The sequence below is a fragment of the Toxotes jaculatrix genome, chromosome 4, assembly GCF_017976425.1.
Source record: "Toxotes jaculatrix isolate fToxJac2 chromosome 4, fToxJac2.pri, whole genome shotgun sequence".
In the NCBI taxonomy this organism is placed as follows: Eukaryota; Metazoa; Chordata; class Actinopteri; family Toxotidae; genus Toxotes; species Toxotes jaculatrix.
In genome coordinates, this window is record NC_054397.1 from 24,084,446 (window position 1) to 24,097,129 (window position 12,684).

The following is a 12,684-nucleotide window of genomic DNA, read 5'->3' on the forward strand; positions in this document are numbered from 1 at the left end:
ATTCCACAATTTAAAAAAATGTTTTTAAAAGTTCTGATATTGCCCTCATGTGGTCACAAAATGGAAGTACTATTAGAGAACAGAGTAACATCAGTGGTCCTACTCGAATTTACTGTAATTTGGGGGACAATCACCAGTGTTGCAAGAAATATTCAGATTAACCTCATAGTATAATACTATGAGGTTACTATGAGGCAATACTTCATTACAAGTAGAAGTAATGCATTTAGATTTATACTTAAGTGAAAGTACATAAGTATTAACTACAAAATGTGTTTTATTTGTCAAAAGTGGAAGTGCTCATTGAGCAGAATGGCCCCTGTCAGTGTTATATTATTGGATTATCACTACTGATGCACTGACATGTCAGAGGTGCCTTTCTGTTGTAGTCCAGCAGAGCTGGAGCTAATTCTCACTGGTGTACATACTGTTTGTTTTAATTCTACCTATTTTACAAACTAATCATGTTTTCTAATAAAATCTTAATTTGAAAAGTAGCTAGTAAGTGTAACTGTTTAAAAAGTGTAGTCGAATGAAAAGTACAATATTTCAATCCGAAATGTATGAAGTATTAGTGTGACAGTCTATTGTAGCATAAAATGGAAACTGGACACTTCAGTAAATGGACAGAACACATGTACTCCCTTGCTGTACTAAGTAAAATCTTGAGATACTTGTACTTTACTTGAGTATTTCCATCATATGCTGTTTTATACTTGTAGTAGTAGTAGAGAAAATACAGTACTCTTTACTCCAGCAGAGTCAGTTTTGCAGAGTCAATCGCCTATGTCTTATTGATAAATTAAAATTAATAATTTCAGCTCTAAAAAATGTGTTCAACTATAACTAGATTCAACATTTAGATACTGCTCACACATTAATGCTTCACCAATGGTAACAACTAAAAATAAAAGAACAATATGATAATATATAATATTCTGAAAGGGGGCATTGCATAAGGAGCACTTTTGGTATTTTAAATACATTTAGCTGATAATACCTAACTAATACCGTACTAATGCTTTATTTTTTAAAAGACTTCAGTTTAACTGAACTTTCAAAACCCAAGTAGACACGTGGTTTTTACACCTGTATTGTCAGATAAAGTCCCCTGTATTAACATAATGTGTCCACAAGAACTGGAGTCTGGTTGGAGTATTCTTATACTGTGGTATTAGTACTTTTACCCGAGTTACAGATCTGAATAATGCTATGAACTTTACTACGAGTTCATTGCTATTGGCCAACACCAATCTTCTATTAAACATACAGGTTATTTTCATGGGTAGGGTCACAAGTGCTTCATCCTCTCCATCATCATTTATTCAGGAAATGTCAGTTATGTCTTAGTGAAAGCTGATGAAACATCCTGTCTGCTGGATGTTCTTGTCAGCTGCAGTACACAGGGTGAGTAAAGAAGAATGTGTAACACAGACGTGAGAAGAAACCGTGTCAAGGAAGTGTGAAACTGGGCAAAGCAGCAAAACACAAGCACTTGGAGTTTGGTGTTGGTTTGAAGAAACAAGAGGCGAACTGAAAGCAAATTCTGACAGCAGGTAGACTGAAAGAGCTCAGTATATTTACAACAATGATACTGGTGAACAAAGGCTGACAGTATAAAATATCTTACACCCAGGCAGGACATTTTTTTCAGGGCAGTGACTTTGTGCCTGGGGCTGTTGTGTTTTCTCTTTGTGGCTGGCATCATAGAGGTTGGAGTTCAGTTTGATTGAATGGTTCAAGGTAATTATTCTCATATTGGACTTTTAATCAGTCCTTAAATATTACTGACTGCCTAAAGTTTCAGTATAAGAACTTGTTGCATGTTTTTTATGTTGGCAAAGACATACAAATGAAAATTATTATAATACAGAAACGGGTAGCTTCCGCAGCAACAGAGATCAACCAGCTCGTGTGTGATTACTACGCTGTCCTCCGCGTGGAGCTGAGCCACGAGAAACAGTGCATCCTCAGGGAGCAGCAGAAGCTGCAGCGTCCTGTGAGCGACTTCATGCAAGGGCCCCAGGACAGTAAGATGTGTGCAGGCTATCAAGCATGCAGACACAGTCCTATAAATAATAGCCACCATGTCCCACCGCAGCCCAGCCCAAAGAAATGTCAACAGCACGGAGTTATTCTGAGGTGCCTCTGTTTTGTTCTGTCTCCACCACCACCTCCTCCTGCTCATGGGTAACTTTTGGACAAGCTCAGGCTGAAGTCAGTTTCTCTGTTCCTACATGGCTGTAGACTGGCCCCTATTGACCACCCACTGAACAGAGATGTCCCCCAACACCGAGAAACCAGCAGGTTCTTTACAGCAGTAATGATGCTGCCGTCCTGCATGGCCTCGTCTCTCATGGTAAAAAAAAGAAAAAAATGTTGGCTCATTGATTAATTGTTAAAATCATTTACAATATATGAAACTATATGAAATACAATATAACCTAAAACAGTTGAGAGTTGTTTGACAAGTCAAGGTTAGAAGATGGAGGGCCCCTTCATAGCTGATATTGAACTTCAGCGGTGCAGCCTTCCCTATAGGCCGTACCTTTAGTCTTGTCAGTAGACAGTTGTGAACAAAATTCAAGTAAGTAAGGTGTGACTGCTACTGGGTGTGTTTAGGGTCATGGGTAAAAAATTTGAGTCCCAGGCAAAGGAAATGAATCTGCCCCACTGTAAACTCTGACACTGCCATTATTTCATTCCTAACAAAACAATGAGAGAGACTGTAAGCACAATACTCTCATTATGTGATTTTATTACTATTCAAGTGTGTTGTTTTGGGATACTGGTTTTTATTTTATTTTTTGCTTAATTACATTTAGAAAAAGAAGGTGTCAAAAGCTGTACCAACAGGTACACCTGTGCCTGGTGAAGAAACAGTCTGGGCCAGAAACATATTTCTTCTAAGTTTAAAAAAAAAGGTAAAGGGAGCTTTTTCCAGTGCTGTCAGTCTCCGATAAGCAGATATAACCTGACTATAATCACAGAGAACCACTGAAGCTATAGCACAACATACGGTGATAAACTCTCCTACTGTTAACTGCACATCTCAGGTGTGAACATTAGATGGCAGAAGATTTCTACTGATCAGGGGCGTTTCTACTTGGCTGGATGTTTTTTTTTTTTTTTTTTAATTTGATTTTGGTTTGACAGCATAAGTCATCTCAGTATTTGCTGTGGAATGAGTTTCATTCATTGAGCGTTTGCCAAATTGTAGGAAACAATGGAGGAGATCCTCAACTGCGGTCTGATCAGGTGGAGAACAAAACACAATGGAGGAATGAAGAAAAAACTGCAGAACAGCATGAGGAGGTGAGGCTCGTTCAGACTATTTAAACCTATTTAGTCAAGTCAACAGCACAGATACAAGATAAGACGTCCTGAAGAGATCACGTATCATCCAAACAAACTACATGAATGATTGTTTTTCAGTGGTAACTGGTCAGTGAACAAGGCTAACTTGTATACTTGTATACTGGAAAAGGCTTAAACTTATCAGACCATTTCTTCTACTTTTCTTGCAAATGCTTTGTTTAATCCACCCGACTGAAAATATCTGACTCAAGAGTTGGTGGTGTGTAGTGAGTCCTTCTGTCCCTGAGATTAACTGTGTATAGAAATTACAGAGGTGATAGAGGTTATGCAAAACCACAAACATAATAAAGGGGTGACTTGTTTTAAACAACAGCCTTATTATGATAAGATTTAACAGATGTAAATCTAAGATGGTCATTGTGTGCTGTGGCACAGTTCAGACCTTTTGAAATGTTGTGTGTCACAGGGAACCTTGGGGACGGCAGACTGCAAGTTTGAACCAGTTAACATTAAACATGAGGAAGCTCCTGAAGAACAAGCAGAGCTGAAAGGTTAACATACAATACTATTGCTAAAATAACACTGGCATGTCTTAATAATGACTCTGATGACCTCTGGTACAGTCACCTACCTGTCCTCATGTGGGAGAGTGTCCTCAGCATCAGGATGCAGCTGAACAGAGCTCACAGTTCTGCAGTGAACCTCCAGAAGTCAGTGAAGGTCCACACACAGACTACAAAAAATCTGTGGAAAGACACTATCTCTTTAGTATTTCCCCAATCGGAGGCCATCCAACTGAACTTGGGAGTCATATTAAAAGAGAGGCACAAAGTCCAGGCCTCCACACCCCAGGTGAGCACACAGATCAGGGTTTTGAGGTCCAGATGTACACTGACTCTGGAGCGCTCCCTTTCAATTTCAATCATCCACCAGCTAGCTTCATCTGCTGCTCGCTTTATCTGGTATTTGGTACTTGGTAGGTGGAGTACTGTGGGTTTATCAGAGTTTTTTACACTGAATAGCTGCCTACTGGTGCTGGGTAAGGAGATAATAAGAGGGGCTGACCTTAAAACATACAAGAAAACTAGAACAGTGTCTTTAAAGAGGTTAAAGCCAGCTTCAGAGTTAGGTTGGTGTTGGGTGATTATTGTGTATAGGTGGGTCTCATGCAAACCCTTTTACAACACTCATAGTTCATTCAACATTAACATAAAAATAAAAATACAAATGATATATAGCTTTAGATTATCATTTGTATTTGCCTTTGTGTGAAAGAGAACAGTTATAGTCAGGTCTATGTGCTTTTGCACTGTGTAAACCACTTCAGTTGATTTACAACAAATCACTAATGAACATAAAACAAGGATGGGAAATAATAGTTATAAATTATTTTTTATAATAAATATGATGTGATTTTTTATTTGACTATCTCCAGTGTATCAGAAAACATCTTATGTTTTCCATTAAATAAAGCTACAAGTTGAAACCCCTCAAACATATTGTCTCTTATTTTTTTCCACTAATGTCGTCTTTATCCATAGACTGTAGTTATGCCATGATGCCAGTTCTCCTGAGTAGAGGCAGAGATGAACATACTGTTAATCACATGATAACCATACCTTTCCTGCATTAGGTCAGTTCAGAGTTTGACTGGATTCAGATGTATGATGACCTGCAGACACACAGTTAACCCAGCATTTTTACTGACAAACCTAAATGATGGAGCCATTAGAGCCGTGTGGGACATACTCTAATTAGATGATAAATGTATTTTTAATTCAGACTTTTTTTTGCACACAAACTTATTTTTACCAGTAAGTCAATTACAAATTAATATTATAATATTAATTATTATTAATTTGTATAATTAATTATAATATTAATGTTGTAATATTGACTTACTCAATAGAGTAACAAAAGTGTGCAAAATCCCACCACGATGACCTTAGCCTAACACCATCATCATTATAAAAACATGGAGTTTGAAGCATGAAAACAAAATCATTGCAATTTTTCTGCAGGTCATCATACAATACCATGTGTTTGGACCTCATTAATGACATTTTATTGTATTTATTGTTTAATTGTTCTGTAGTGTGTTTTATCTCCAGTATCAGGGGCTGAATGGATGAATTACGAACGCTATTATAATCACTTAGGCTAAATAATAGGGAATCCGTGAGATTAGCCTATAATTCACAATTAAACTGTTAATGAGAATTACTGCGTGTATAACAGAGACCCATATGTTGATGTGCTTTCCAGCCCTGTGTCCACCTGTTGCGTTTATAACTGGATCTCTGACAGACGGAGAGAGAGAGAGAGAGAGAGAGAGAGAGAGAGAGAGAGAGAGAGAGAGAGAGTGAGAGAGAGGCGCACCTCTGCATGACAAACTGCGGCTCGGTGCAAGGTGCATCTGTCCTGTAGAGTCCCTGCACAGGAAGACTACGATATTTGGATCACCTGGAAATGACAAGGTAAACATCATTTCACATGTAAATGGTACAGCAGGTGTCGGCAGACTGACGCGTGTTTGGTACAAAAACAAAAGTGAGTTCATTCAGCGTATCCACACACTGTAGTTTGGTTACTGTGCAAATACTTATGATATCAAACATCCACTCTTTTTTATTCATTTTAATGTTGTGTTTGTTTATTTAGCTTTGTTTTTGTTTGTTGTTCGTTTTTTGGCGATAAATGCTGTAAGCGTCACGTTCTGAGCGTCTTGTTTGTGGTAGTTTTGTGTCCACGCTGTGCCATGTGTCATGTGTAGATTAAGACCTAATGGTCTAATCTGGATTACAGACTGGCCATAACTGCCGCACTGTCTGTCATGTCTGCTGTCCTCGTGCTATAGAGTGAGTTCAGCATGAGACAGAAAATGATCAGGGGCATCTGACTGTAAAGTGTATCTAAAGTTTAAAAGGGGAAATCCACCCTGCAGGTGTGAAGTAAAAGTATTAAGTACCAAAATATTTAAAGTAAAATGTACATAAAGTATAACCCAAAAAAAATCATTATTTTAAAATGGTCCCTTTAAGAGTTTTAATATTGATATATTATTATTATTATTATTATTATTATTGTTGTTGCTGCTGTTGTTTAAATTATAAGATCATTTTCATTCATAATGTATTAATATGTTTAAGAAGTTTCTGCTGAAAAAAAAAAAAGGCAAACCTCTGCTTATCATATACTGCTGCAAGCTTCGTGGTTATCTCCCTCCAAGGTGTCTTTATCGTCTATGCAATGTCAAGGACTTGTTAGGTATCATCTTCACACTATGAAAGCAATAAAACATAAAAGATTTTTACACCACCAAACTAAGCCGGTATAAAATGTATCCCTTATCATTCTGTAAATAATTCTTTAGAAACACAATAAGATGTTTGTACAAAATGAGAATTGCAGGGTGTGTATTGATTGACATAGTTAATTGTACAGAATCCATTTAAACCACACAGGTGCTGCTCAGTCTTGTGTTACTTATTATGTATGTATGGAACAATAAGCTGTATAATACTGTGTTGTTTGGGCTGAAAGATGAAAAAGAAGTTAATGTCTCCCTCACAGCTGTTCGTTTTGTGTTCTGTATTGTAGAAACATTAATCCAGCAGATCTGAGGGGAAAGTTCAGGACCTGAATCTGCTTGGCAGGAATTCTAGGAGGAGGGGAGGAGTGACTACAGCCTTCTCAGAGGTAGAGACGCATACTGGAGGATAAAATTTTACCTTTTGGAGGCCCGAGGAGAGTGAGGGAGTGAAGCATGCAGGGCTATGAGGGTGGCACCAGGCTGCGCTACCGGCTGACTCTGGCCTCGGGGATGCTGGAGTGTCTGTGCTTCGCCGGTGTGGTGTTTGGCTATGCCTCTCTGGTGTTTGTGCTGAAGGAGGATGGGTACTTCAGTCAGCTGTGCGACAGTGTTGCAGGTGCCAACGACACACAAACAAGTACAGGTGAGCATCTCTGGTGTTTAGGTTTCAGAGGTGATGATGATGCTCAGCTTCCCTGCTGAGAGAAGCTCAGATGGACATCAGTCTTTTTGGTGCCCGACACCAAAACAGAGAAAAGTATCAATTCAAGCTGCACTCATTTAAATATTGGTTGTTGACCACTAGGGCACAAAAAAACACCAAAACACGGTAACAATAGCACACCCCTGCCATATTGTAACCTTTGTTGTTGTTGTTGCTAGTATTGGCAAATAATTTCTAAGTACACACTCTGCAGAAACAGAGCAGCATTTTCTTCAGCCACCTGATGATCTAACACTATCTTCACCAGCTAGTTGCTAATTTTGTCTATCTGCCAAACTCAAAACAATGAGCTGAAAGAGCCTAAACAGCTCAGTAAGCCTGAGTTTTGCAATAGTTACTACGAACATCCCAACACACAGACCCATTTGATTCATTATTGAGATCATTTAATTTTGGATAATGCACCTTTAAATGAATTTATACCATAAAGTACTTGTGTTGCAGGATACATTTTTTTTTCAAATAGCAGAGTTAAGCTAAGTCTCTGATATTTAATATTTAAAATAGCAATACTTTTGTATCTTACCAGTGGTGTCTTCTCAAAAAATTGCACTCACAGACTGTAGTAGACAGGATGAGAAGTTCTCCCTGGTCTTCACCATCGCCTCGTTTCTCAACAACTTCTTGAATATCGTCAATGGCTACGTGTTTGATCGATTTGGTACCATGGTGACCAGGCTGCTGGGAATGTAAGTTCATGTCATTTTTATTTCTCCTGGTTAAAAAAAAACTATAGCTGTGAAGTCATATATTCTTTAGTAGTAATTTAAGAGACTTTAGGCAGACCTCCTCAGACAGCATAGTTTTAGGGCCTTACTTTGGCATTACTCCTATTGCAGCAGAGAAAACAGGAGACTAACAATTTGAAACAAGTAATTACTCAAACCCTTAAAATCCTATGGTACATTTCACTAAGAACACACACCTGCACACATCTGCAGCTATGTGAGTGTTGGAAACCAATAACTGTGTCCTCTATTTTATAGTGGTATTGCTCATACAATCATGTTGTGGGGGGTTTTTCTGCACAAAGGTACAGCAAGGAATATTGATTTCTGGAGCTTTTTGTGTTATACATTGACAATTGGGGTTACTTATTTACTGCTCGCAGTGCATGTGAATGAATATCTTTAGGTCACATGATAGAGGTTATCAGGTTAAAGAGCCCACCCAAGACATACACAAAGACAGAGAGTGTGCTGGTTAAAAAACACTATTTAAACAGGGTAGTTTTGAAGGATAACTTACCTACTCATGTGAAACAAATGAAATAAATTCAGTAAAAGAAAATCTTCAGTTCTTATTTTTTACTGTGGTTTTTATGTGAAGAAATTTTACAAAGCTTTATAGTGTGTGTGTTTATCTGAGTGTGCGTACGCTTTGGAGGATAAATGAGAGACATACGGACATGGCTGCTCTAAATACAGTCGTATGTCTCTCTGCAGAAGTTTGTACACGACTGGGACCCTTCTTGTGGCCTTTTCCAGTGCAGGTACTTGCACCCAAGAGCACACACACAAGCATATACAATGCACATAATCACATCACATAATACCATCATGTAACCTTTTCAAGCAGTTCACTTTTTTAAACATCGCCTCTTTTTAATGTCATAAATACTGTAGTTCAGATCCAGGAAATTGAACTGAATGTGGCCAAATGAAGTTAGTGGGGCAGTTGGCTTACTAATTAGCTAATTAGCTGTATAGCTCACAAGTCTCCATTCTGACAACCTGTCTCTCTGAATTCTTCCCCTGTTTCTTTTAAAGCAATTTTAGTGCACAAAATGTGAAATGAGATGTCCAGTTACAGTTTGTTTGTCTTGGTCCAGTTTGTCCAAAGTTTGTCCAAATGCCTCCTTGTCCTGTAAAAACCATGACGGCTATACCTACCAACCACAGTGGACATAGATCTAACCAACTGAAAAGAAATGGAATACATTTTAATTTTAAAGGATTATAAAGTGTGATGAATTTGTCTTCCACTGTCCTGTAGCATTTTCAGAGCTGCTTTTTCCTGCCTTGTCCTGCATCGCTGTGGGAGGAATTCTGCTCCTTCTAACTAACATGCAGGTGAATACTCCCTACATATCTTAGCACAGAAACATACCTTTATCCTAAATAAAACAAATTATACACCCGGCACTTGAAAACTTCAGCAGCCTACATGTTTTTAACTGATGCCATGCTGTGTGTCTGAAAGGTGGGCAACCTGTTTGCGACGCACCGCTCCACCATCATCACGCTCTACAACGGTGCCTTTGACTCCTCCTCTGCTGTGTTCCTCATCATCAAGGTAAAACATAGAAACATTTATGTTCTAGCTGTATTTGAAATTGTCCTCTAGACTGGTGGTGGTCAAAAACACAAAATTAACTAAAAAAGAAAAACTGTAGCAAAAGTAGATTGCTATTATTTGTTTTATGAGGTTTAACCAAATTTTTTTTTCATCTGCTTTCCAGGTACTGTATGAACAGGGAATCTGTCTCCGCTCCTCCTTCCTTGTTTTGTCCGTCTGTAGCATCATACACCTGGTGAGGACTTTCCTGCTGATGCCCGTAACACACATCCCGTACCCTCTGCCACAATACTACACCTACGGGTGAGAATACTTCAGAAACTTTGGAGCAGCTATTTTCTCTGAGGTTGTGTACATCAGCTTCTTGGATGAGATGTGACATATACATCCACTTTTTCTGATGCTCAGACTGAAATGTGGAAAGGCCAACACTTACAATGTGGAGAGGTTTGAGAGGATGAGGGAGGGCGCGATGACAGTGTCACAGGAGTCCAGTGGGAGGGACAACACGCCACCAGCACCTGAGGATGGGACGGAGCCCCAAGACTCTGGAAAAGGTACTTATCTTCTTTGTTATCATCCTCTCCTCAACATCCACAATGTCACGTGTGGAGACCATGGCTGGATGATAAAACTGCCTACAAATCATATGTCCACTGTTTTCCACCAATCTTCTTCTGTTTTTTTTTTCTTTTCTGATGTGTGCTCATGTATTTAGTGGCGAGTTTCCGGAGCTGTGTGTTGTCTTGGTTCTTCCTGTGGCACCTGCTCTGGTTGTCCATCATGCAGCTGAGACATTACCTCTTCATTGGCACACTCAACCCCATGCTCAACCGCCTGGCTAACAATGACCCCAACCTGGGTAACTGATTATAAAAATCACTGAAGCTCTTTATCACTCGTATGAACTGACTGTGATTTAAAGCTTTCTCCTTGTTCTCTTACTGGCCTTTTTATTCTTTATTCTTCTTCTTTTATTCTTAATCTTCTCCTTATCACCATCCAACTCCAACACTCATCTTTTTTTCTGTTTCCCTCTGTGACTGCTTCCTTCTTTCCCACTCTGTCTCCCTCAGTAAGTCAGTACACCAACGCTTTTGCCATTACCCAGCTGTGTGGAGTACTGTGTGCTCCCTGGAACGGACTCATCATGGACAGACACAAGGGAAAGCCTCTGGCTCCTGGTAAATCAGTGACTGGTGTTATAACTAAACATATGTGTGTGTGCAACAGGGCAACTTTACTTATTCCTCCTTAACCATTTTCCCTCCTGTAGGAGAAACGGAGCAGGAGGCGGACCTGCGCTCCTCCGCTCTGTCTCTGTTCCTGACCTCCCTGCAGTGCCTGTTCTTCTCTGTGTGCGCCTCCGTTCCTCTCCTCCCTCTGCAGTATCTCACCTTTGCTCTTCAAGTCCTCAATCGCTCCTTCCTCTATGGCGGAAATGCAGCCTTCATTAGCATCGCGTGAGCAGCTACATACACAAACAAGGGGCGGACAAAATAAAATAAACTCTTTAAAACACAGTAGTCCTGCAGGAACCACCAACCTGGTTAAGGCCACTGTGTTTGCCTGTAAAACACTGTTCCTCTTTGCTAGCGCGGTTTTCTTATGTTTGGCGTGCAGTATGTCACCACGTTGTTCCAAGTTCCAAAACAATCCCAATTTTTGCATAACTTTCTAACCTGGCATCTCTATCCTCTGTGAAGATGGAAGAGCTGAGCTACATGACTCGAATTCAAAGATGCACTAACTTCTCTGTGTTTCACTGTTGTGAGATCATATCTGCTGGGGTGCTATTGGAAGGGAGGGATCAGAAAACGCTTACAGACATACAAACATAACAAATGTGTTGGCAAAGAGTATCAGTGGTTAGACATTAACTGTCACCAGCACTGACTGAGAGACACATAAGAGAGAAAACACTTTCAGCTACAGCCTCAATTAATTGAACATCTCTGACAACATCAAAAAAAGCTAACATGGTGAGCTTCAGAGGACAAGTGAAGGACAGCAGACACTGGACAGAAACGTGGTGATGACTCAGAGTTCAGATGCTATACTCTTTTGCTATCTTACAGACATACCTGTGGAAATGACACGTCTCTCTCTCTCTCAGTTTTCCAGCCTCTCACTTTGGGAAGCTGTACGGCCTGGTGATGTCCATGTCTGCTGTCATCTCTCTGCTGCAGTACCCCTGCTTCGCCCTCGTCAAAGGAGCCCTGGGTGGAGACCCCTTTGTTGTAAGAGCTCAAAAAATTTAATGAAGTAATTTTACAAAAAAAAAAGAACAATGGCTGAATATCAAAGGCAGCGACACTAAGCTCGTATTTCGACTTTGTGGAGGACATACAAAGGCAAGAACACATTTCGGGGGACAGTTTGTGCCACTGTAGTAGTCAGTGAATTAACAAAATGAAACATAGGTCCACATGTAAAATTTAATTGACTGTGTGATAGTGTAACTGACATCAGATAAATAAAGTGATGTTTTGGTGTGTTCCAGGTGGACATTGCTCTAACTGTCCTGACTCTGCTGGTGTTCATACATCCTGTCTACGTCTTCATCCACTGTAGGAAACTAGCCCAGAGCAGGCAGGACAACACCCAGACTGAGGCTGCTAATGGCTCCAAACTGGCTGAAGACAAGTTATAGAAAGATAGCAATGCAAGTGTTTTAGCCTTTGTCTACAAGTTTTACTTTTCACGTAGTAAAACACTTTTCTGTCTGTTCCTGCTCATTTTTTTTTTCATACTAGAAAATTGAGATTACAGTGTTTTGTATAACTTTTGTCCTTTTATCCAAGTGCACTGATTTTACTTCAAATGTTTTTGAGGATTGTGGGGACAGATACATCAGTTTTTAAATGTTTTTTTTAAAAAGAAGTGTTATTAAATGTTTAATTGACTGGGATACATTTTATCTGAGTGCTTTACTGAAATTTCAGTACTATACTGCATTTATGTTGATATAAGTCAAAGTATGCATTATACAAATAATGTACTTTGTACCATGTTTATAAACAGTACATTA

General features: G+C 39.4%; 1 protein-coding gene across 2 annotated transcripts; it reads left to right on the top strand.

Annotated features, from left to right (window-relative positions):
* Nucleotides 1–5,668: 5,668 nt before the first annotated feature.
* Nucleotides 5,669–12,564, top strand: slc43a3a (solute carrier family 43 member 3a). Of its 2 annotated transcripts, none has more exons than XM_041036215.1 (13): nucleotides 5,669–5,795; nucleotides 6,919–7,274; nucleotides 7,885–8,044; nucleotides 8,801–8,847; nucleotides 9,351–9,427; nucleotides 9,558–9,650; nucleotides 9,817–9,956; nucleotides 10,062–10,210; nucleotides 10,372–10,515; nucleotides 10,730–10,837; nucleotides 10,930–11,116; nucleotides 11,770–11,893; nucleotides 12,157–12,564. In XM_041036215.1, the coding sequence occupies exons 2-13, from the start codon at nucleotides 7,085–7,087 to the stop codon at nucleotides 12,304–12,306; spliced, it is 1,569 nt and encodes a 522-aa protein (XP_040892149.1). In that variant the 5' UTR covers nucleotides 5,669–5,795; nucleotides 6,919–7,084; the 3' UTR covers nucleotides 12,307–12,564. The 2 variants fall into 2 exon arrangements, with proteins under 2 accessions (XP_040892149.1, XP_040892150.1); XM_041036216.1 differs by having other exon boundaries at nucleotides 7,915–8,044.
* Nucleotides 12,565–12,684: the final 120 nt, after the last annotated feature.